Source organism: Amphiura filiformis, chromosome 4, assembly GCF_039555335.1.
Source record: "Amphiura filiformis chromosome 4, Afil_fr2py, whole genome shotgun sequence".
NCBI classification, from domain to species: Eukaryota; Metazoa; Echinodermata; class Ophiuroidea; order Amphilepidida; family Amphiuridae; genus Amphiura; species Amphiura filiformis.
In genome coordinates this window covers 32,233,128-32,259,005 of record NC_092631.1, presented here as the reverse complement: position 1 = coordinate 32,259,005, position 25,878 = coordinate 32,233,128, and the positions used below count along the sequence as shown (strand labels likewise).

Sequence of the window (25,878 nt, the reverse complement as noted above, 5' to 3'; positions counted from 1 at the left end):
TTTATCATCACCTGCATTTGCCCCACAATGCATTTACAGTAATGGAGAGAGCTGGTAATTGAATATGAAATTTGCCTTCACTGGGGATCGAACCAGGGACCTCTCCTACCATAGTCAAGCATTAATCACTGGACCACGCTGCTATCTCCTTAAGACTATCTGCCGTAAAACATGTTTACAAATGTTTGTATTATTCTTCCTGTAGGCTGTTGGATTAGAACATACTGATGATGATTTAGATGAATACCTGGATTGGTGTGTGGATAATGATGAAAACACTGAACTCATACAAGAATTGGTAACAGGATTGCAGGCCCAAGGGCTTAGGCTTAGTGATGATATGACTGACGAGGTAGCGACTGGGGAAGAGATGGATGATGATGATCTCAGCAGGCTAGCGGAGGAGGAAGAAATGTCATTTCCATCAATGGCAAAAACGATGCAGGAAGTCACAGAAGAGCTTTTGAGAGATATAAACAGAGGGTATGTATGAGCAATGACTAAGAGTATGGTATGACTGTGTCATGGCAGGGGATAGGAGCTAAATACAGATGAGTGGTCTTTCTAAATCCTCTCCCCCTGCCCCCATGAATTGCCTCTTCTAAAGTTACTACTGTCAACATGACAAAAGGCCAGGTTTTCATGGTTCTAAGTACTGCTCTAATAGTAAAGAGAGAATAAGATAAAATACTTTTTGTTCCGAATTTGACAGTATTAGAAGAAATGGCTAAACAAAAGCATTCCAAATATTTTCATAGATGTTGCAGTTGGTATTTGAATGTCAAGAAAGCTAATTTCAAACAGGCAGGTAAAAGAAATGGTTAGGTTTTGTTACTTTCAATATCATATCATAGATATAGGCAGTAACTTCAAGCTGTTGAATATTACAAAATATTTTATATTTTATAAATTTTAAAGTATTTTATAAATTTATAGATGGTATTCAGTAATCAACATGTGCTTCTGTAAAACTGTTTTATGTGTGTGTCCATGTTTTTCTTTGACTAGTGATTTGAATAATCAGTTGAAGCAGTTGTGGCAGAATCATCTGCATTCCATGAAGTCAATGGATGTTGAAGATTGTCTCAGCTTGGAACATCTGGGCATCATTCTACATCATCTCAATGAAGCAAGTATGTATGGTACATCCTTATAATACCCACTATGAATAGTTTAGAAATAGGCTATTCCAGTTGAAATCCACACTACCCCTGTGGAAGGTTTTGGAAATATCTTCCACAGGGGGAGTATGTTTTGTTGCATGTAGCTGGTCAGGGTTAATTATTTTGAAGCTCATACTCCCCCTGTATTATGGCTTTACCTATTTCAAATGGAAGTTACCCAATGTGTTTATTCTAATCAAAACTTATACTCCCTCTGTGGAAGACTCAATCTAAATCTTCCACAGGGGTAGTATGGATTCTAAATGGAATAGCCCAATGATAGGCCTAAAGTACAGAATTGCTTTGATCCTACCTTCATGTTAAAATGTCCGATTTTGTAATTGTCCAATTGCATGTATGTTTCCCATTTTACACCATTCATTACAAGTACTTTTTCTGATATGATCAAGCTAAATGAGTCACTTGTCGCTAATTGATTTTGAGATACAGCCAATAATAGTGTTCAACTTTCTTGGTATTTTATTGTTCTGAGCAACATTAATATGACCATATCTCTAGAAGTGGAAGTCCAATTATGGTGGAATTTTCATCAAAATAAAGGTCTGTATATAGCAGATTTGATTATATATACATTTTAATTGATTGCATCACATTTATGTGTGTTCCAAAATCAAGAGTTTTGTTTAATTTTAAGGTATCTGGTTTGTCCCTGCAATTGTTGGAAGTATCCATTTATTTGAGCATGCTTATTAAAGTCCAAGCTTGAGCACTTAACAATAACCCTTATCCTAATCGAAATTCTAGCCCCAAACTTTAGCCTTAATAATTCTAAGCCTATCATGGGGTGTTTTATGAATATGGAAATGTCCTAAATTTGGCAATATAAGCCCCAAATCCTAACCTAACTGCAAGAACCATAAGAAAATAGACATCACAAAATTTCAAAATTTTAGAATCAAGTATACTAGACCTTTGGTATTTTCAGTTTTTGATAGCCTAATGTTTGTTTAATGTAATATTATTATAATAACTCAATTTTAAATGCTATCTCTGGCCTCCATGGACCAGATCATGTCACATATTATGTAATGATATGACCACGTTTTTTCTCTCACAACTCATATGTGTTTTCTCTTTAAGACCCTCGACAGCCTGACAGAAAATTTCCAACATTCCTGAAGACGGGCCAACCAAACCTTATTGTCAGATCTGCAGGTAAGTTGAATTTATCTTGCTGTTTATTTTTATTTTTGTTTTTATTGTTATTTGTTTGTTGTGATTTTATATAATTTCCAGAATTTAAAAAATGTAAGAAGGCAGTTGATACAGGATTTGTCAATTCTTTATGCAAAATTGTTTTAGAATGAGAATGGATTTGTGCAAAAGGAAAAACTGTTGCACACATCTTATAAAAGAAAATGTTGATGTTCTTAAAGGTGGTATATTTATCACTCCATCAACACGAAGGTGTGAACCAATTTTGATATTACAGTGCTATTTTATGAAATTGTTGTGATAATGAGTTTGATATTTGCCACATCTTATAAAAGAAAATGTTGATGTTCTTAAAGGTGGTATATTTATCACTCCATCAACACGAAGGTGTGAACCAATTTTGATATTACAGTGCTATTTTATGAAATTGTTGTGATAATGAGTTTGATATTTGATCCTTTTGCAGGAGATATCTGGACAACAGTGTTGTCATTATACATGCATGAAGGAGGACATCTTCCTACTCAAGAAGAAGTGCTGATATGCAATACAGCTACAACTCTAGAACAGGTAAAGGTACCTAAATAGATAGGTGCTTGATACAAGCTGGTTTTCCTCCACCATTAATGTTCTCACAAAGCTATTAACTGTCATTAGAGATATGATCCTTCATCTTCTTTAGCCTATTTCATTCCACTTCAGGAGAAAGGCCTCTTCGCCAACTTTCCAATCCATTGTATATTGAGCTATTCTCTGTCAAGCATTTGTGCTGTTAACTTATCCCTCCATCTCCTGTTTTGTCTACCTCTTCTGGTTAGGTGTCTAGGGTTGAAACTGTTGCTCAGTGTATCTTATTTATGTATTGTCATACCTAATAGCCAGGTATTCTGCCCACCTCCAACCGCAACTCTAGAACAGGTATAAGGGTACCTAAATAGAATTTGACATGCTGTTATAGGTGCTTGATGCAAGCTGGTTTTACTCCACCATCAATTTTCTCAGAGATATGTTGTCAGAGATATGATCCTTTATCTTCTTCTTTAGCCCACTGCACTCCACCACAGGAGGAAGGTATCTTCGCTACTTTTCCAATCCATTCTATCTTGAGCTATTCTCTGCCAAGCAATGTTGTTTTGTGCTGTTAACTTAACCCTCCATCTACTGTTTTGTATTCCTCTTCTTCTGGTTAGCTACTATGGGGTTGAATCTGTTGCTCTATGTGTTTTATTTGTTAATATCATACCTCCTGGCCAGGTGTTCTGCCCACCTCCATTTTTTTTTTTTTTAATTTAATATCCTGCACTCCTGATTCCTTTCTGAAATCTGTATTTGCTGTCCTGTTTTTCTTTGTTACACCTATCATAATTCTTACCAAAGCCCTTTATGTCACCCTGAGTTTCGTCTCCAAACATTTGGTGTTTATCCAGGACTCAGTGCCGTATGATGAGTATAAAATGCACTGGTAAAATACCTGCCTCTTCAAAGAGATTGGAAGAGAAGTCCTTAAACAAGTGTAACTTAGTGATCCGTTCATATCAGAGAAGTATACCAATGAGGCTGGCTGGTAAAATCTAGCATAAATTTGATGCCATGTCTATTTTATCTATTCCTTATGGAAGATGTCCTAGCATAATTTGCATTGACTTAAATAATCTTTTTTTTTCATATATTGCTATTTGAAGGTTCTGTTGCTATGGAGACGAGCCTTGAGTGACCAATTAAAGCGAGTGTTCTGCCTAGTGAGAGCTGATTTATTGGACTATGATGTCAGTGTGAAAGCAGAGCAGCAGTTGCATCATTTGATGCAAGGAAAAGCTGGTAAGGGGAAATATTTATGAGGTACTGGGACATCATTTGATGCTAAGGAAAATCTGTTAATATATGAGATAGATAGAACAGTGTTACTTTTCCTCATAAATATTTATTAGATAATCATGGCATCTTATTGGTCAATTGGACTAGCAGACAAGTAAAATATTTTGAACATGTCCAGGTGGTGTGTAATCAGGCTGATGCAGGGGATGTGCTACCAAAAATGACTAACGCCTTTTACATCCCCATCTCGCATCCTGCTATGTCACAATACTCTTCTGCCAATGGATGTGCAAACCATGGATTTAGTATAAGGCTGTTTCTTATAAAATATCTATTTGAATTATTTCACTGAGCTCAGCAAGGTACAATGATACAGAAGTGTGAGACCAAATCAATCTGTAAATCATATGAGTGAGTTATCATATGGTTGATTTGTCAAAAGACTCAACTTAAATTGAATTTTGTTTTTGTCATCAGGTTATCATCTAGTAATACTCAGCAGCAGTGAGAGAGAAGACAGCTCTCACATTGTAACAGCACTGGACCAATATCGTGTGGACATTCCTGGCGTCCCATCAATAGCTGAAATACAGGCCTATCTGAGGCAGGAATTGGAAGCACAAGCACAGAGTGTACAGGATACCACAAGAGTTCACCCAGCAGCTATGATTACTCCACATGGGTAAGTCATTGCGGTTAAATTTTTTTTCCCAATTCGTGGCATCTGGCAGGAAAAAGTTGCCAAAGACCCTAACAGTTTTTGTACAAAAGACAATGTGCTTTGTCTTCCAGGTCTTCTTTTACCAAGTAAAGGGTGTACATAGCATTATCTTCAGTAGAGTTCATCTTTCTGCATCCTCAGGATATGTCCCAGGAGTTGTAGTTGCTGTTTGAAAAGAGGCTCAGTTTTGAATGATTAACCAAGATAAAAGGAGAATGGGCTAAAATAAATCAGCAGAAGAGGTTATAGTCGGGCTCTCATTCACGCGCGGATGGGAAATAGTGTTCACTTTATGTTTGATACGGTTTCTAGACTGAAATTTTGCGTAGAACACGCTCCCGTAGTCCACTTTAATTAAAAATGTGCCCAAAGTGCTTTTTCCGGGGGGTGCCCCTACAATGGGGGTCAAAATTACTAAAAATGTATTCTAAAGCCAATGGTGGTGATTTTGGTGTCTAAATATATGTTTATGGACATGAGAAAGTCATTTAGATAGTTTACGAAATCCAAAATGGCTGCCCTATGTTCAAAAATTCAAAATGGCGGTCAAAATGGTGAATTTTAGCCAAACTTATTTGAACGGCTTTTTTATGCCGATGGTGGTGATTTGAGTGTCTATGAATATGTATGTGGACATGAAACAGTTATTTACATAGTTTATCAAAATTCAAAATGGCTGCCTTATACAAAAAAATTCAAAATGGCCGTAAAATGCGAAAATTATTCTAACTTATTTGAACGGGCGCTCTCGGGCCGATGGTCGTGATTTGAGTGTAGGTATATGTTTGAGAACATAAAACATTCATTTATATTGTTTATAAAAATCCAAAATGGCTGCCCTATGCCCAAAATTTCAAAATGGCGGTCAAAATGTCGAATATTATTCTATATCATTTGAACGGGATTCTCTGGCCGATGCTGGCGATTTTGGTGTCCAGTTATATGTTTGGGGACATGACAAAGTCATTCAGCTAGTTTACAAAATAAAAAAAATTGCCCTATGGTCCAAAATTCAAAATAGAGGCTAAAATAGTAAATTTTAGTAAAAATTACTTCTTAGGCTGATGATAGCGATATTGGTGTCTATAGGTATATGTTTGTGACATATAGGCCCCTATAGTGTACATGACCAAGTCATTTAGATAGTTGATTAAATCTAGAATGGCTGCCCTATGCTAAAAAAATCAAGTGGTAGCCAAAATTGCAAATTTTATATTGATTTTATCTAATTATCATATAGACACTCCAGCTCCTGGGACTTAATTTTTGTTTTAAATCTAAAGTCGCCTTGTCACAATATAATCACTTATAAATGGAACATAGATGCCCAAAATATTCAAAATGGCGTCATTAACCAAATGTTAATACTAACTAACACTATCACATTTGATGTCCATTGATCTATTATGATTTAAAAGGTAGTCCAAAGACGATTGAAAATGTTGTATATCCCGTAAAATGAAAACTAGTTCTATCTCTAAACCTGGGCACTTGAAGACCTTGGCGGCCATAATATGAAACATCATATAATTAAATAATCATTATAACGCCAATAAGTAAAGTGATAAACCCTAGAACTAAGTAGGGGGTTGTACCACCCCAAAGATTTTCATCCGCCATAAAAAAAATACGCGTATTTACGTCCAAACGACTTAAGCTAATCGTATATCCATCCATTGCGCTCATTTTAGTGATAAAATGTTTGCCCAAATACCTTACCGGGTAGGACCGACCCGGGACCGACTCATCAAAGATGGCCATAGGGGTGGGGGAGGTGAGGCTCATCATGATTTTCATTTTACTCTTGTAAAATTATTCCAAGATATATTGACTTGTTACTTGTTAGTTGAAATAGCCATTTCCTTTTATATTTATGAGAAATTTCGATGAAAATCGCACTTTAGAATTAAAATCGTAGATTTTTTTGGCCGAATCTATTTTGCCTATACTTTTGTAGATAGCTAAAATTTCCCAATTTTACATGGGTGTGCTCACATTATGACGTCATAGCGATATATCTGGAGAGAGTAGACCTATAGCTATACTTTGGTACCAAATATAACGGCATATGACGTTTGTAATTGAAAATTAGGGGGGTTGCAACACCCCATCCCTTTGTTGTCCGTGTTACAAAATATGGCTCAGTAGTTCTAGGGTTAAACTTACAGACGTTTCCACTTTTGATATGTTATGAGTGAAATTAATGTGCTAAAAGTGGAAATTATTGTTTATTATCTATCCTTGCTCAATGGACACTCGCTTTTATCACAAGGATATCAGGTCTTTGTCAATATTATTACCAAACAAGCGAATGTGATGGCTTTCTAACAAATCCAGCTTTCTCAGTTACCTGGCTCCAAGGAACAGTCGCTATATTATTATTATTATACTACTGAGAACTACTGAGCCATATTTTGTACCACGGAATACGAAGAGGGGGGGGGGGGTGTTACCCCTAATTTTTAATTGTATTAGGTACCAATGTATAGCTATGGGTCTCGTTTATCCAGTGATACCAAAAGAAGTACAAACATTACCCACATAATGTCGCTATGACGTCATACTGTGAGCACATCCTTGAATATATGAATGTACAACCCCGCCACCCAAGTCCGTACTTTGGCCAAATTGAGTTAAGCATGGAAAATTGTTGCTTATACATAGGCCTATCATATGTATAAAAGTTGAATCCAAATCAACCCTCTACGTGGGTCTATTAGCATGTGAAATCCAAAATGGCCTATACCCGGCATGTATATACACATTTGTTTTTTAGTTTTTCAAAATCACTTTCGATGGACTTGGGTGGGTTTTGTATTCATGTATTCAATTCTGGTTATTTACAAAAGTAAAGGCAAAATTGATCTTCTTCCAAAAATTCTACTAAAATGCGATTTTCACGAATTGTCTCCTAAATATAAAGGAAAATGACTACCCCCCCCCCCCCCCTATGGTCAATCATCTTTGATGGTCAGTCATACCCCGGGTAAGGTGCTGGGGTAAAAATTGTATCACTTAAAAGATCGTACAGGGTGGATCTACGATTAGTTTAAGTCGTTTGGGCGTAAAGACGCGTGTTTTTTATGGAGGATGAAAAACCTTAGGGGTACGGTACAACCCCTACGTAGTTCTAGGGTTAATCACTTTCTTTAATTGGGTTATAATGATTATTATGTTTCATATTATGGCCGATCTTCAAATACCCCGGTTTAAAGATAGAAATCGTTTACCTTTATACGGGATATACAAGAGTTGGCCACCTTTTTAAATCATAATAGATCAATAGACATCAAATGTGATTATTTGGTTAATGGCGCCATTTTGAATAACTTGGGCAGTATGTACCAATTACAAGTGATTATATTGTGACACGGCGACCTTAGATTTAAAACAAAAATTAAGTCCCAAGAGCTTGGGTGTCTATATGATAATTATGTGAAATCAATATAAAATTTGCAATTTTGACCTCCACTTGAATTTTTTAGCATAGGGCAGCCATTTAAGATTCCATCATCTAAATGACTTGGTCATGTACACTATAGGGGCCTATATTTCACAAACATAATACCTAGACACCAATATCGCTACCATCAGCCTAAGAATATCTTTCAAGTAATATTTACTAAAATTCACTATTTTAGCCGCCATTTTGAATTTTGGACCATAGGGCAACTTTTTGGATTTTGTAAACTAGCTGAATGTCTTTGTCACGTTCCCAAACATGTAACTGGACACCAAAATCACCACCATCGCCTGAGAATGCCGTTCAAATGATATAGACTAATATTGGACATTTTGACCGCCATTTTGAATTTTTGGGCATAGGGCAGCCATTTTGGATTTTTATAAGCAATGTAAATGACTGTTTCATGTCCGCAAACATATACCTACACCCAAATCACGACCATTGGGCCGAGAGCGCCGTTCAAATAAGTTAGAATAATGTTCGGCATTTTGGCGGCCATTTTGAATTTTTTGTATAAGGCAGCCATTTTGGATTTTGATAAACTATGTAAATAACTTTTTTATTTCCACAGACATATTCATAGACACTCAAATCACCACCATCGGCCTGAAAAAGCCGTTCAAATAAGTTTGGCTAAAATTCACCATTTTGGCCGCCATTTTGATTTTTAGACCATAAGAAAGCCATTTTGGATTTAGTAAACTATCTAAATGACTTTCTCATGTCCATAAACATATATTTAGACACCAAAATCACCACCATTGGCCTTAGAATACATTTTTAGTAATTTTGACCCCCATTGTAGGGGCACCCCCCGGAAAAAGCACTTTGGGCACATTTTTTAATTAAAGTGGACTACGGGAGCGTGTTCTACATAAAATTTCAGTCTAGAAACCGTATCAAACATAAAGTGAACACTATTTCCCATCCGCGCGTGAATGAGAGCCCGACTATTATGTTAACCAGTGGCGTAGCCAGTGGGGGGGGGGGTGGTTTTAAAACCATGCAAAAAAATTTTTGGGTCAACAAATCACAATTTCAGTCGGCAAAAAATATTTCCGTTGGTACACTTACAAGTTGTGCCCCCTCGGTTCCAAAATCCTGGCTGTGCTACTGATGTTAACCTTACCATTTATGCATCTTGGTGGAAAAGATAAGGGAGGTCAATGCCTTGTGTATCAGCCCTGCTAAGACTCAAGCTAAGAACCACAATCTCCAAGTGATACCGAGTCCATGCTCTTCTGTTATTCTCATTATTTCTGCCTGTTTTATCTGTATCCAACAACAGTTGCACTGTTGAGGTCATAGTATCCAGTCGTCCAGGAGTAGGCAAAAGTCTAGCCATCAAACGCTATGCACAGAAACTATGCAAGCATCTAGGCCGTAATTCTGGTGACAAAACGTGGGTGACAGTGCCACTGCAAACAGCCCAGGTAGAGGAGGATATAGTTGTATCTGCATTGCTTCCATATCAGCGAGCATCTTATACAACTACCCCACGGATCTTCCATCTGGATATTGCACCAATGGTGAGTAGTTTGTTAGATTAATAAATAAATTATGGATTTATAGATCACCCTATGCTTCAAGCAAATTGAGAGCAATTCAGAAATGAAATATGTAAGCAAAATACAATAGACCTTTCAGCAGCTGATTAGAAATTCACTCGGTCGGGGTTACGCTATCAATTGCACCTACACACTTTTCATGTCTGTCAAAGGGGACACGCCTCGCAAAATCCCTATTGGTTTTTACAGGGCCTTTCAGTTCAAATCAATTTTCTCAGCACAGAAAGTACCAATTTCCCTTGTCTTTGGTAATTATTTAAAAGTTGATTTCTGTGATAAGAAGTCAAATTTTTGGAATTATTTCATCAAGAGGTGTTTATTTTATGGCATGTTTTGTGATTTCCCCCATTAAGTGCAACAGTAAGTGTCCCCTTCGTGTCCGAGGAAGCGAGATGGAACAGCCAAATCTGGGTAAAAGCAGCCAATGGGAAGAAGTGATCTATCGCAACAGAATGGTGTGTGCAGTAAACAAAAACCACCCCAATCACACTCTGGCAAGTTTGCGATTGATGAGCTTGTGGTCACGGTTGTTTGATGTATATAGAATTGGCTTCATTATTAAGAAAATGCAAACTATAGATGGCGCTATTTATCTAAAAGAGTATTTCTTAATTTGCCAGGGGTAGGTAATCAATACTACCATTTAAACAGGTGGAATAGGTGAAACAAGCAACAAAGAAATTTTGTAAACATATTTCATCAAAAAACAAATGGAATTATTATTATTAAAAGCCTAAAAGAGTAATTTCCAGTATCTAAATAGCGCCACTAATCTTGTCATAAATAGATACATTTTATATCCGAAAAAGCTTTAAAAAATGCTGTGAAAGTGAATAATTGTGTAAATAAGGGGAAATTAAAGTTGAAAATGACTCAAAAGCATCTGTATACATTAATATTGACCGCTTTAAGCTGTTTAAGCCTTAAAATGGGTTGTACATGATGTTTTATTTAAAAACCTAATAAATGATCACATCAAACAACGGTGGTGTGGTATGATTGTTCACACCAATCACATACCATGTTGCTCTTACTTTACGCAGCTTATTAAATGCAGTGTCCGCTGCATTGTTGAATACACCTTCAAAGGGCTAGAAATTGATTTGTTGAATATGTTTTATGGTCACGCATGATTGCTCTTTTTTGTTTAAGTCCTGAAAAGGCCTATTAAATGTGACAAAATCTGAAATTGAAATGGGAGGTTAAGCCTCAACTGCTGGAGCACTCTTTACATGTGCAGGAAGCCTGTTCCACTCTCTAGGGTAGAATGTGTAGTTTAATTAAATTGGACCACCATCTTCTAAATTATGCACCTGTAGTTCACCTACCTTCTTTGTACAGTATTTCCAGACTTTTAAGATATATTATCCAACTTGTGACAGATAAGTCTCAATCATTATTATAATCTCAAATTTCTGCCCTTTTCGCAGGTCAAGGATGGTCTAGACCATCTGCTCTTCAGTCTTCTGATTCTAGGAGGCTTATGTAATAGCCATGGCAAAGCCTGGAAACGCAAACCACAAGACTTGTATGTTGTTGAGATCACAGACTTTGCGTTACAACATAGACACACTAGGGTAAGATATGATTTTAACTTTATTATCATAAGACAAGTTTGAAATTTAAATGGGCATTATATCGATGGCAAAGCCTGGAAACGGAAATTTTTTAAGAGCAGTCACAAGTTTCTTGTGAAATTGATGCTGGATTATATTAAGACAAAGTTTTTGCACATTCAGCTGATTATGTCATGTATTTTTTTCAGCATTCATCCAAGCACAGTACACATCCATTCTATGCCTTACTGCCAAGTGTTACTTGCAGAGCACCTCAAGAAGTACTTAGAGCTATGCAACAGTCAGGTAAGATATGCTCTGAAATTATCATGTGTTCAATAAACTTAAATGGCCATTCATGATCAGTAGCCTCTCGACATGCCTCACTTTTCTCCAAAAAAAAAGTTAGACTTTTTTTACCACAGGGAACCATTGGCCACATAATGTTAGTAGTCTATGCAGCCATTTGATATACATATCATATAAGGAAAATAACTACAAAATTGGAATCAACTGAAATTTTGGGAATAAACTTTTGTCATTGATAACAACTCAAGCATACCATAAAAAATCATAGACTACTCCTTGTTTTTATATGCTCAGCTTTGAATCATGTAATTATAACTGGCTTGTTATTTAATAAAATCTATAATGACCTATTAATGTATATTTTGACACATTTCAGCTGACTGGCCTAGTAGTGACCCCAAGGTTGACAAGGAAGAGTTCAAGAGTGAGGCCTATCAGAGGACCTTCCAATACCTCATGAGGCGACAACAGAATGTCAATCTAGATACCTTCAACTTTCAGCGTAATTCTGTAGAAGGCACAGAGAAACTATTTCTAGAAACACTTCTTACGTAAGTTTTGCATTGTATCTGTTCCCTCAGCTGTAGGGCCGACATTTCGGTGTGTGTACTTTTATTTATGTGTGTATATTCTGTGTTGGGGTCTGTATCATGTGTGTTATGTGTTCCCCCAGGTTATTTACTCAATTTTAAGTGATTAAATTTCTTGTATCTTTACAAAGTTATGGCTAATGTATAAACAGCCAGTCTTTACCCTAGTCAGAACTAGGTTTAAACCCTAACCATGCCAAATGTAACAAAATATAGCAAAGCAAAACCATGTGATGGGATGACACAATCATATATATGCACAGTTCCTTTGGCCAGGCCTGCAAAACACTTGTAGCTACCAATCAGTGATTCATGCTTGGCACGGGAGGGGTCATGGGGTCAAAACTAGGGGGTACCAAGCCATTTTGTTGCTCATCTTCAATCCTTTTCGTTCCTTCTTTCCTTTCTGCATGTTCCAATAGCCAAAAACCACTTTGAGTGTTAGGGTTAATCAATTATTAATTGTTAATGATTTTTCTTCCACCAGGGATCACACCGGTGACCTCTTGTACCAGAATCAAACATCTTAGCAACAGTGTCATGCTACTTTCTACAAATATAATCTATCACATGGTCACACTTAGCACATTCTTTCTTTGTTTTTTACCATACAGAAACTGTGGTGTAATTGACCCATCCTGGGCAGAGCTGCGTCACTTTGCACATTTCCTGAGCATTCAACTTCAGGATTGCCAGCAGTCAACATTCTGTATTCCTGAATTACTAGCAGACACTGGACTTCAAGGATTCAAATCATTTGTTGTCAAATTCATGGTACAGATGGCAAAGGTAAAGAGTAATGTGATGTTTACCACTCTGTGTGACAGGATTTGACTTCATCTCTGTTAGAAAATACATTACTTATAATATTGTGATGTACCATAACTTAGATGAGGTTGAGGACTTACATGTACTCATACATTTACAATTAATTTTAAATGTTAGTGAAATCTAACAATCATTGATAACAGTCACACATTACCCATTACAGGACTTTGCCACGCCATCCCTCAACATGAGTGAAGAGAGTCCATCTAAAGCCATGCTGCTATTGGGTAATAATGATGGAAGAGGCAATGGACAACAGGCAGATATCCCAGAGTTAGCTGCCTTTCAGCTCAGACGAAGATGGGAGTCAAGGTATGTGTACTATTCTAAATTGTATACAGAGCTTTTTGTCAGTGGCAACCCAAGATTACAAAATAATGTTTAATTGAAGTCATTGAATTGGAAATCAAACCAGTGTTGATTTTACAAAAATGATATTCTGTTCATCTTAGGATGGAAGACGTGACCTTAATCTCCCACACGTGTAGTGTTAATTTCAAATGGGGTTACCTGAATAGGCGACTCCATTTGAAATCTACACCCCCTGTGTGGAAGATTAAGGTCATGTCTTCTGTAGGGGGTGTATGGATTTCAACTAACATAGCCCATCGTGAGCAAAGTTTTAAAATGTGTAAATAATAATAAAACATTTTTGTACGGAGGAAAGATTTGATTCAATTTCATAAAGGTGCCAATATGTTCCAAGTTTCCTTTCTATTTATTATTCACAGCTTCCATCCCTACATCTTCTTCAACCATGACCGCCAATCAATGACATTCATGGGTTTCATCATCGACCAGCAGGGTTCTCTGATTGAACCCACGAGACGACAGATCGTTGAGCCAGGTTTGATGACACCTCAGCTGAGGGGAGGGCTGCAGCTTCAGCGAGTAGATCTCAACACAGATTTTGATCAGTTAAGCAGGTTAGTGTTGGGATCAATATTTAGGATTGTCTATATACTGAAGATATATTGGTTCATATAAAAAGTCCGCACTATAGGTTAAATACCACTAAATAGGCCTGGGCGATACATTGAAATACGATGAGGAACTATTTGTTTTCATGGCATTGAAAAGACTGCATTAAAATCGCTGAAATTGATCAAGTTATATAGCCAAAAAGTACTTTTAGAGTTTGATGCTTCAAAATGGTACATTTTCTCTCATTATATGACATTTTTGATGTAATAGTACCAAAATTCATACGCACGGCTTCGGTTTTTAGTAAATAGTCGCCTTATCATATTGTAACTTTCAGCTTCGAGGGCGCACTGTCATTTTAAGGTGTTTATGGTTCAGTGCGTTAAAACAAGAAAAGTCTCCGGTCAACCTATGTTGAATTTTTGATCATTTGGCATCTAAATCATATAGTTTCACCTGATATTGGTGGCATTGAACTGTGAGAGTTCTGAATATGAGAAAATTCCACCCAAAATTAGGCATTTTCCCATTGAAACATGTGTAATACATAATTAGTGGTATTTAACCTATAGAAACACTGAATTCTATGGATCTGATATTCGTCATGGAGACTTTTCTAGCTATATTTTGCTTACATTTCTCAATATTTAACTGTATTTGCCCTGGGAAGACAACGTGCATCTTCTTCGACTACTAAGGTATGTTTTAGAACCCGTTGAGGGTAAGGGTTGGGGAGGACTTGTGGCATTAGTATTGGGTTTACGGCTGGTTTCTGTGATTTCAGGGCTTCTATATTCAACAACCTTCGCTTGCCTGCGTATACATAGAGAAAGCTTAATGATGATGAAAAATCAATGTTGATGATCATATAAACATGCCACTTTGTTAATTAGACCCACATGCACATTTTGTTGGTGATTTCCTTGCCCTAAATAACGTACATAGGCCTATACGTGTAAATACAGTATAGGCCTAGGCTAGGCATTTTGCTAAAGCTTTAAGGCGCATGTAAGGCCTATAGTCACGTGTAAAATAAAACCTAGTCTTTGTGTGCACGTTGTCTATGGGCCTCTACAGCATCCTGTGTGGCCTCACTCTATCCTAACTCAAGCCGGAACCCTAACTTGATCTATAACTCTATTTTAAACCCATATCTAATCCTCGGACCTAGCCGTATCTCTATCCCTATCCATGAGCCTAGCCCTATAAAAACCCTATTCCTAATGCGAACCTGACCCTAATCAACAATTCTAATACTAAACAGCAAGCCTATATCGGAACACTAACCCTGAATCAATCTTAATCTGATCTGATCGTGCTAGGACAGGCTACAGATACGACTCTCAAGATATAGTCCTAGGTTGAAGCAAAAACAGCGAACGGTCATCACACAGGGTGTCCGAAAATCATTGATATTTTACTCGTCATGCTGTTTTCCAGAAATTTTCTTGTTAAAACATGTATTGCAAATGTCAATGTTTACATTCATGGCATTTTTCCCGAGATTGGAGCACCTTTGTGCTTATATAGGTTAAATACCACTAAATAGGCCTGGGCGATACATTGAAATACGATGAGGAACTATTTGTTTTCATGGCATTGAAAAGACTGCATTAAAATCGCTGAAATTGATCAAGTTATATAGCCAAAAAGTACTTTTTAGAGTTTGATGCTTCAAAATGGTACATTTTCTCTCATTATATGACATTTTTGATGTAATAGTACCAAAATTCATACGCACGGCTTCGTTTTTTAGTAAATAGTCGCCTTATCATATTGTAACTTTCAGCTTCGAGGTAGCACTGTCATTTTAAGGTGTTTACGGTTCAGTGCGTTAAAACAAGAAAAGTCTCAGGTCAACCTATGTTGAATTTTTGATCATTTGGCATCTAAATCATATAGTTTCACCTGATATTGGTGGCATTGAACTGTGAGAGTTCTGAATATGAGAAAATTCCACCCGAAATTAGGCATTTTCCCATTGAAACACGTGTAATACATAATTAGTGGTATTTAACCTTTAGTCTAGTCTTGGTATAGCCCTGTGTGTAATGATATGGTAAATACACTATATTGGAATGTTATGTTTGGGGATAAAAATAGTGTGTGTACCTCCAGCAGATATCTGCAAAAGCCAAAAATGAAGGATGATTGGCATCTTTAAGTTTCAACATTACAAATGTTTGTGTATATAGTGCATAGCACATTACATGCAGCATGCAAATAATTGAGCAGTACACTACATTTAATACGCGGATTTAGGGTTTCTCTACCGGAAGTCAATTTGTGCCGAAATTCCTTCCCACAATGCAATATGCGTACTGCATAACAAAGAATATTGATTAACCTCCGAATTGTATCTATTGTTATGGGAAATAAGTGGGGCCAGGGGCCATTAAGCTCCTGGTTCATTGAAAATAGCCCCTGGTTCTCTGTAAAACCCTGTGAATCAGGGGCTATTTTTTTATAAAGTAGCCCCTGGTCCCGTGCTTCTTATTTCCCAGCCTGCATGGTGGTGGCACTTAGTCCATACATGGACACCCTCAATCTGATATGCAACTTAGCTAGGATGGGTACAAAAGCCATGCCAAAGGTAATGTTAGACTGTAACAGGATGGCAAATTGATTGGCAGCTTTAGACTGATATTCTAGTAAAATCTGGTACTCAAAGCCTCTATGGGCATGTACGACTGAGTGTCGTTATTGTATTTTGACTTCAAATGGATGAGGTGTTCATGATTTTTATCTATGATTATGACAATGATGACAACTACTACAAAGATGACGATGGCGTCAACTACATCAATGATGATAACAATTTTAAGAATATCACCATGGATTCTCAGGAAACCAGGTACTCGTCAGTTTCCCAAGTACCAACCTTGTAAACTATTATAATATCATAATATAATTCCTACAGAATTGAGAAACTGATGGCTCTCTGTATGGTGTTGGGTGTAGAAGATGTGACTGACCCAGATGACACCTATGAATTGACCACAGACAATGTCAAGAAAATGTTGGCTATACATATGAGATTCAGGTAATATAATTTATTTAGTAAAACAAGTTATGTAGCTCAGTAGAAGCAATTTCCGACTGACACGGTACTCCAAAAGTCAAACCTTATGATACCATGGAGCATGGTGGCGAAGCAGTTAAGATCGGACTGATCACTAGGTTGTGGGTTCGAGTCTCATTGAAGCCAACATGTTGTGTCCTTGGGTACGCCTTTCATAATCTCGTTTGCTTCACTACACCTAGGTGTACAATGGGGAGCTGTTGTGGGTGATCATACTGGAGCCATTATTGTTGGCAACCACATGGTGCATCATATCGTAGTGGCAGTGGAGTAATTTGAATGCACCTGGAACAAATTGAAAAGGCGTTATATAAATGCCAACATTCATTTATTTACTATATACCACTTAGCATACGGGTAAACTACTCTCAATGCAAACAGCCTATAGATACTGGCAATGACTTGTTGGTGTTGTAAGTTGAAAGAGACTCAATGAGATAGATTTATAAATACTGAGTAATTATTTTATTTTGTCTGAAGATGTGGCATACCAGTAGTGATCATGGGTGAAACTGGATGTGGCAAAACTCGTCTCATAAGATTCCTGTGTCGTCAACAAGCAGGATGGCGCTCTATGGAGGGACTCAACAACATGATTCTCATGAAGGTATGTCTAGTATAAGAGACCTGTGGAGTAGGGTTTCTTCCAAAACAGTGCTGGAACAAGTGGTGTATCCAGGAAGCTGCTTCTGGTATTTGTTGCCTTCTCAAATAGAGAATATTCTTATTTATGAGAAATGTAGCTATCTTTGCTGGATATTTGTGACCGTCCAACACAAACCGCTCGTAAAGTCAGCAAATTGTATTCTGAGTTACAGTGCAAAATGTGCATAAAGGTTGTAATCATATGTACCTGAAGTTGGTGGTACATGTTTCGCATTTTACTAGTGCCAGTCAAACAGCCTTGTTGACTTGGGAATGATTTGAAGTGAACGCCAGTTATGACCGTTTGATATTTATTACCAGCAATGTGCAAAAGAGACATTATGTAATCAAATTTTGCTACATGTTATTTATCCTGTTCTGATTTTGAGAGGGTTTTATTTTTGTGAAATTCGTGAGTAGACAATAATATATTTTTATACAGAAAGCCGGTTACGTAATTTTTCAAATAAATTTTGCAAACCAAGCAACTCGCATGTACATTACTTAAAACTTCAAGTACAGAGGAAAATTTTTTCAGACACCTTTCAGGGTGTATTGCTTTGAAAATTTGGATTTGTTTTTGCAATAAAATTGATGGTATTATTGTGCAAGGTCCATGGTGGCACTACAGCAAAAGATATCCTGAAGAAAGTGAAGGGAGCTGAAGAAAAGGCCAGACGAAACAAAAAGAAATTTGGTGTAGACACAGTCCTGTTCTTTGATGAAGCCAATACAACAGAAGCTATAGGGCTAATCAAGGAAATCATGTGTGATGGCAGATCAAATGGTGAACATATCAATATGGCTGATGGAGCACTCAAGATAGTGGCAGCCTGTAACCCATATAGAAGGTAAGATATATACGATGAGAGAATAATTTCAATCTATTCAACCAGATTAATCCAAAACGTACCTTGGAGCAACCAACGTTGCGGTCAGTACCACTGACCTTCAGCTGGGTTGTGATGTTATACACCTTGAGTCCCGATGACGTCACCCTGTGACGTCATTTGGCGAGGTAGAGGCCTGCATACGATACACCAACTCACGTAATGGTATGCTCCCAGAAAGTACAAAAAACATTGGAAATTATCTTACTTTTTTCATCTTAAAAAAGTAAGATATATACCTTTTTCCAAATTTATTGGAATCCACTTGATGCTAGCTAATAATATCTACAGTTCTTTGTTATATACTAACCTACTCAATGACCCTCAAAATAAAGTCAAATAAACAGTACCCTCTTGTATGCTACTGGAATAGAGTATCGGACAAGATTGTTTACTTTACTTACTTTTTGGGTGGGTGCGGCGTGCCGCACCCACCCTGTATTCTCTGACTATTGACCTACTTCTTCACATGCCGCAGTGTTGAGAAAATATTTGTGCGGTTATATCCCAAACACCCACAGAGGTGATAGTTTACGGCCAGTTTTGTAATTATTACTTGATTTTGATATGTAAGTAATACAATAAAGTCGTCATAGGCAGTAATGTGTTTGTATTAAAAGAAATAACAAAAATAATTATTTAAGTAATAGAAATACTATTTGGAAATTGCAGCAAGATTTGCAGATGTTTTTATTTGAACAGTACCAGTTCACCAGTTTTGCTAGTTTTCCTAATCTTTGGGCTAAATTAATAGCATCGTGAAGGTCATATATATCATTTGATACTGCCAGCTCCGGCATGTAATTAAATACAGCTTGTATGTGCATTGTGTTCAGTGTGTACATAGGCTATTTACTTTTCAAATCTTGTGACAAATAGTGCTGGCTGATGCTTGTATAAGGTATTATAGACAAATTATTAGAATGCATGTGCACCAGTAGAAATGGCCCAGGTTGAATAAAATAAATAAACATATGAATGAATATTTTATTCCCTGGATTATTTTTGTTGGGACAAAATAATGATATAGTTTGACGCTTTGAAATACAGTTATGTTAATCATAATAAAGTTACAAAGTTAAAAAATAATATCGAAATATTGTAAAATCAAACATTTCCCCTCATAAGTTGCAATACAACATATTGAGGAAATTGATATGACAGATTTTAAACTCTGATATGGAAAGATACCCCAGCCCTGTTGTCTCACCAGAGAAGATGAGCAGAAGTCTTTCTATCTGATGATAAAAAAACTCTAGGTATGATTACGAAAATGTTTTAAATAACTATTATCTACAAAAGTTTTATAACCATGTTTTATATAAAATGTTAACATAAAACGTCTTGTGTTATGATGTGAAGGGTTAATATAAAAACAGGAAAATCTGTTCCAACTGACCAGCAGAGAACAAAGGATAAGCAATAGATCAGATTAAAATCAGGAAAATATGACACAACCTCCAATGGGGAATAACAAGCGTATAAGCGTATAAAGTTAAAAACTCTTTTAACTTTGTTTATACGTTTGTGTTATTCCCTATTGGAAATCGATGTTGTGCCATATTTTCCCTGTTTTTAATTGTGAACTTGACTTACTCATTCTTTCATCTCTTGACAATTTTTCATTTGCCCACCCTATTCCTTTTAAAGGAATTTTTATCTAAACTGGCTGCAAGCCATGGTTCATATGTAAGTAAGTGGATCCATGCAAGTCCTGACTAGAAACTTATTCACATCATCAGTTAAAATGTTGAATGTCCTACCATTCTTTTCTCTTGTTACTTGCTTGTATAACCTAAATGTTAAATAGCTTCTTATAAATAAATTTCAGAATTTATATAGCGCTTTTTCCAGAGGATTCAAAGCGCTGTAATTTCGCTGCGTGGTGAATCATCACAATCAGATCGCATCAACTAGGCTAGTTGCAGCCGAACCTGGCGCAAACCTATCCGCACTTAGATTGTAACATCCACCCATTTTCTGCAGCTCCCCAAATTCCATTGGGTGAAGGAAGTTTTTGATAACGAAACAACTAATCACCGATTTTGAAAGCAGGAGGAAACCGGAGATCCCGGAGAAAACCTGCGAGAGCGAGCATGGATCGGGATAAACCAAATGCACATGAGTCCTTGGGCCGCGCCGGGGCTTGAACCCGGGACCTCAGTGGTGCAAAGCGGTGGAAATTACCGCTGCGCTAACTCGCCCTCCCTTTCTGTTATAATAATGATGTTATGATTTAGTATTATTACATATTGCATCTCGCAGACATTCAGAAGAAATGATCAAGCGCCTGAAGACAGCAGGTCTTGGATACCATGTGTCAGCAGAAAATGCACAAGAAAAGCTAGGTAAGAGTTTATTGATAAATGATTGTGTGTTTCTCCGATTGAACATTGCAAAGGTTTGGGCATGTAATACTACATGTGCATTATCAGCACATTTCATACCAAATGCAAACAAGCATATACTTTAAATCGTGGTTTGCCAGGAGTGTGGTGAAATGATCCAGATGTACTCTTTATTTTCATTCAATGAGCGACATGCAAACATGGCAGCTTCCAAAAGTCTATTCTTGTTGTTGAAAATTTCCAATGTTTTTTTGTACTTTCAGGGAGCATACCATTACGTGAGTTGGTGTATCGTGTGCAGGCCTTACCTCCTAGTATGCTGCCATTGGTATGGGATTTTGGACAGCTTGGGACAGATGTAGAAACCAAATACATCAGGCAGATTGTCCAAAGACATGTAAGTATACAGAATAAAGCAACTGTAAGACCATGCATCACACATGATATGATTGCGCAATCCTGCCAAACTACATATACCCACCAAAACGTTGGTTGGGCAATGGTCACATGTGTGGCATTCTTTAAGCGTTCAGCTGGTTTGCACCCAAGGGGTTTGAGGGGGGGGGTCAACTCCCCGGTGGGTTAAATAACTTTTTTCTTCATCTTCTTTCCTCCTTCCTTCCTTTTTTTCTTTCCACTTGGGCAAAAAGCAGGTTGGGAGTTAGAGTTAAGTTTATTTTAAAGACAAACAAAAAAGGATCAAATAAACCCAGGTCAAGAGCTGGAAAACCCAACTCAGGCAGGGTTTGACAAGACAACATTATATATTACCATTCAGAATGTTTTACTGTGGAAGTGAAAAAGGAAGGAATAGACAACCTTGATATTCTACATAGGTTCTAATAAGCACTAATACAAGTTATTTCAAATAGCACTTAATATTTACTTTGTGAAGGCAAAAACAAAATGACAATTTCCATGCAAAAAGAATTGAAAGTCCACAAGGATTGCTAATTACAGGAAGAATGCTAATTATGTCAAAAATTATAAAATGATCTTTTACTAAATGAGGTAGTAAGGTACTACAGACAGTTTGTAAGCTTCCAGCTCAATATCTTTTACTTTGTGTATATATTTCAGGTGAGGCCAGATAAATTGGCAGATGACCAACAGGCCAATGTCATCACCAGAGTGTTAGCTGCTTCTCATGATTTCATGAGATCACAAAAGGTAAGAGATGATTTGATTTCTGTAAATTTATGAACAGAAAGCCAGGCACCCAATTGAAGGCTGCAGCTATGTTCCTGGTCGATGCTGATCAATTCAGCAGGGGATAATATATCTGAAATGTAATAACTTGTAATTATTTTGTATTTCAGAATGAGTGCAGCTTTGTGAGTCTGCGGGACGTAGAGCGATGTCTTGAAGTCATGGTGTGGTTCTACAATCGTATGGACATGCTGGAACCAATGATGGATCGCCTGAGGAGAGATGAGAAGAGGAGACAAAATGAGGGGATGAGACAACAACAGGTGGAGGAAGATGAAGAAGAGGATGATGATGATGAGGTGAGATGATGCTTTCAAACTGGTTGAGTAGCATTTAACATCCTGGAACACCGTTCATTACGGCTGGTCAAAGATTCTGGTATCAACAGATTTCAACAGACTTTCAATTCTTTTTGGTCTCTACCATAATTCTGATTTTTTTACACTATTTAAGAATGGCACTTTTAGACACAAGATTGCAGATTTGGCACAGCACATCATTCTACACATTTGAATGCTGAAAATTTGTGTGTAAATTTGGATTTTCAACAGACCACCTCGTTTTAGTGTGAATCACGCAAACCGGTAACCACTTGCTTTGAATGCCATTGTAGTTCCACTTTAGGATCGGGCTAGCTGATAAGGTCTCCGTCATAATTCAGTAGTGTAATTTTGTTAATTTGGGTTGTGAGCACTGAGCATGTAATTACAGAAGCTGATCAGATTAAATATAATCGACGTGAAAGTGGCTGATTCAGCAAATTTGCATTAGCTGAGGATGCCTCATTATGTACAGGGTATGTACAATGTGTGTATTTTATTTATTTATTTATTTATTTATTCGTTATTTATTCAGGAAAATTCCATCAATACAAAAGTACTGGTCTCCCTGGAAGCCCTGATAACATATACAAATAACATTATAAGAATATGAATAAATAATATACAAACATATAAATATAGAACAAGTTCAAATTAACATATTAATGAGGAGGGCTACAATAAGTTCCTTATTAATTTAAAATACATACAAAATTATAAGGTATTCAAGGTTTTCTGATCGGATTATCAATATGCTGTAGGGTTGTTTATATTGTACTTTTCATGGACTTGCCCATGGAAAAGAGGTATAGAAGCAAAGGCATGTGGTAGAAACAATCTGGTATTTCGGTCAAAGCATTGTGGTCAAAGAAAATCTGTCACAAATAGTAGACCAATTTGACGAAGGGTAAGATGAACAGATTCAAGCCATCAATTACTGTTAGTTTTTTATATCACACCAATAGATCATCAATGCACCAGTGATGAGTTTTGGCCATATCTGATGTTGAATTTGGTTTCTTTCTATAGATCTATCTCTTTTGCAAGCGTAACAATTAATGCTTAAATATTTATCTGCTTCATTTCCACAGCTGCTAGATGACTTGACCATGTCTCTAGTACTTGCCCTTGGAGTATGCTACCATGCATGCCTACAGACCGGAAGAGCTGCCTATAGACGTGCAGTATCAAGAGTCTTCACTGAGCCGTGTTCTCTACCTGGTGGAGCTGCCCAGATGCAGGAAGAAATATCCAGGTAGGATGATTAGGGAAAGTTTTCTCTCTATGAGGCCACATGGAAACATAATGTGATGAACTGTTAAAACCCCTGTGAATGGTGACTGAAATTTAGAATATAAACAAAACCACAATAGCTATCCCCAGGAATTTAATAGGTTTCATATATGATATAAACTGTCTATCATAACCAACCCGGATTAAATGTTTTATTTCTTAGATGCCAAGATGTGTTCCTCACAGAGCTTCAGCTTCCTCCCAACATTGCCAGAAACAGTGCCCTCAAGGAGAATGTCTTCATGATGGTGGTGTGCATAGAGTTGCGTATTCCACTCTTCTTGGTGGGCAAGCCTGGTAGTTCCAAGTCTCTTGCCAAAAGCATTGTAGCCAATGCCATGGAGGGAGACGCGGCACACAGTAAACTCTTCAAGAATTTGAAGCAGGTAAGAGGCAAGATTTAATGTAGGCTGAGAGTGTGGAATTTTGTATTTTAACTCAAGCATTCAGGGCTTGATTGCACCATCAAAGCATGAAAAGCAGCTCATAACAAATATGCCAATCAGTTACAGAGCAAGAAAAGCGATCAAAACAAAATAAAATGATGAATATCAAATAGACAAAGATTGCATAAAAATTGAATCGTAAAAGATAACGATACAGTCAACATTATTTTTCTGGTCTTTCAGAAGATCTACACTAAGCCTATACTGGCAAACAGCACCTACCTGGGTCCACCCACAATTATGAGAGATCAGTAGGCTGACAATGTGTCAGCGTACAACAGGGCTGACATTTTGTGATTTCATGTTCAAATAGGCTCAAAGAAATGATGAAAGGCCATTCATTTAATTCACACCTCAGAACGTGTTATGTTTGTATGCAGACATAATATATAAGATGTAATATGCACACATATTTTACTAAATTCTATAATTATTTTTCTTTTGACAGGTGCATATGATATCCTTCCAATGCAGTCCCTTGTCAACACCAGATGGTATCGTAGGTACATTCAAGCAGTGTAGTCGCTTCCAGGAAGGCAAGGATCTCAACCGATTTGTGTCTGTGGTAGTACTAGATGAAGTAGGCTTAGCTGAGGACTCGCCAAGAATGCCTCTGAAGGTAAGAGACCTAGTGGGCCATAATGAACCATGCATACTATCAAAGTTTCACCAAAAATGTTTCTTTTAAGTAAGAGCAGAACAGCATCATATGGTATCATAGATTGTCAATTTTGCAAGGTTTTCAATTTTACTTATGAAGGCAAGAAGGTGTGTTAGATTTTTTGTCAGCTGTCTATTGCACATGTAAACCAGAACTAAGGATTTGAAAAATGTGATAAAATGTATGACAAATTCTAGGTTTGGATTAATATATTATATTACATAGCATTGGGCTATTCCAGTTGAAATCCATACTCCCCCTGTATAAGACATAACCTTAATATCCCACACAGGGAGTGTAGATTTCAATGGGGCTACCTGAATGGGTGACTGCTTTTGAAATCTACACCCCTTGTGTGAGAGATTAAGGTCACATCTTCCATAGGAGGTGTATGGATTTCAACCAGAATAGCCAATTCCTGGTGACTGGGATGTTGTTATCCTTGGGAAAAAGGTGTACTCTTAGATTCAAACAGGCAACATACTGATCTCTTGAACTGACACTTTGTTAAGGCAAAAAAAAAGGGGGGTTGTCTCAAAGCTCACAAGTTGTTTGAAAACAAATGCAATTTTTTTTTATTCCCGACTTGGTATTTTTATGGTGTTTTGAGGAAAAAACCCTGATTTTGGCCAAATTTTTCCGGAAAAAATAAAAAAATAAATTTTTTTTGGAAAAAAACAAAAATCTGCATTTCGTTTTTTCAAATCTCGCGATTTTACAAATGCGCAATCGAGCTTTGAGACAACCCTTTTTTTTTCCCCTAAGTTAGCCATAAATACTGAGTGTACATGTTAAAGCACTAGATTACATATATAATTGTTGGTATGATCATCACATTCTAAAGCTTAAACCACAATACATTAATTCC

At 37.0% G+C, this 25,878-nt stretch overlaps 1 protein-coding gene across 1 annotated transcript in view; it reads left to right on the top strand.

Moving 5' to 3' along the window:
• Positions 1-25,878, top strand: part of LOC140150124 (E3 ubiquitin-protein ligase rnf213-alpha-like) — a 41,760-nt gene that overhangs the window by 11,649 nt on the left and 4,233 nt on the right. Inside the window, exons 10-32 of the mRNA XM_072172128.1 lie at positions 206-483; positions 1,009-1,133; positions 2,265-2,339; positions 2,806-2,909; positions 4,022-4,157; positions 4,632-4,836; positions 9,630-9,870; positions 11,340-11,486; positions 11,675-11,771; positions 12,151-12,325; positions 12,979-13,153; positions 13,356-13,504; positions 13,924-14,118; positions 17,037-17,159; positions 17,679-17,805; positions 18,456-18,694; positions 20,999-21,081; positions 21,345-21,478; positions 22,162-22,251; positions 22,401-22,589; positions 23,702-23,865; positions 24,067-24,289; positions 24,798-24,968. Of these exons, the coding sequence (XP_072028229.1) occupies positions 206-483; positions 1,009-1,133; positions 2,265-2,339; positions 2,806-2,909; positions 4,022-4,157; positions 4,632-4,836; positions 9,630-9,870; positions 11,340-11,486; positions 11,675-11,771; positions 12,151-12,325; positions 12,979-13,153; positions 13,356-13,504; positions 13,924-14,118; positions 17,037-17,159; positions 17,679-17,805; positions 18,456-18,694; positions 20,999-21,081; positions 21,345-21,478; positions 22,162-22,251; positions 22,401-22,589; positions 23,702-23,865; positions 24,067-24,289; positions 24,798-24,968 (3,645 nt within the window). The remainder of the gene's footprint in view (positions 1-205; positions 484-1,008; positions 1,134-2,264; positions 2,340-2,805; positions 2,910-4,021; positions 4,158-4,631; positions 4,837-9,629; positions 9,871-11,339; positions 11,487-11,674; positions 11,772-12,150; positions 12,326-12,978; positions 13,154-13,355; positions 13,505-13,923; positions 14,119-17,036; positions 17,160-17,678; positions 17,806-18,455; positions 18,695-20,998; positions 21,082-21,344; positions 21,479-22,161; positions 22,252-22,400; positions 22,590-23,701; positions 23,866-24,066; positions 24,290-24,797; positions 24,969-25,878) is intronic.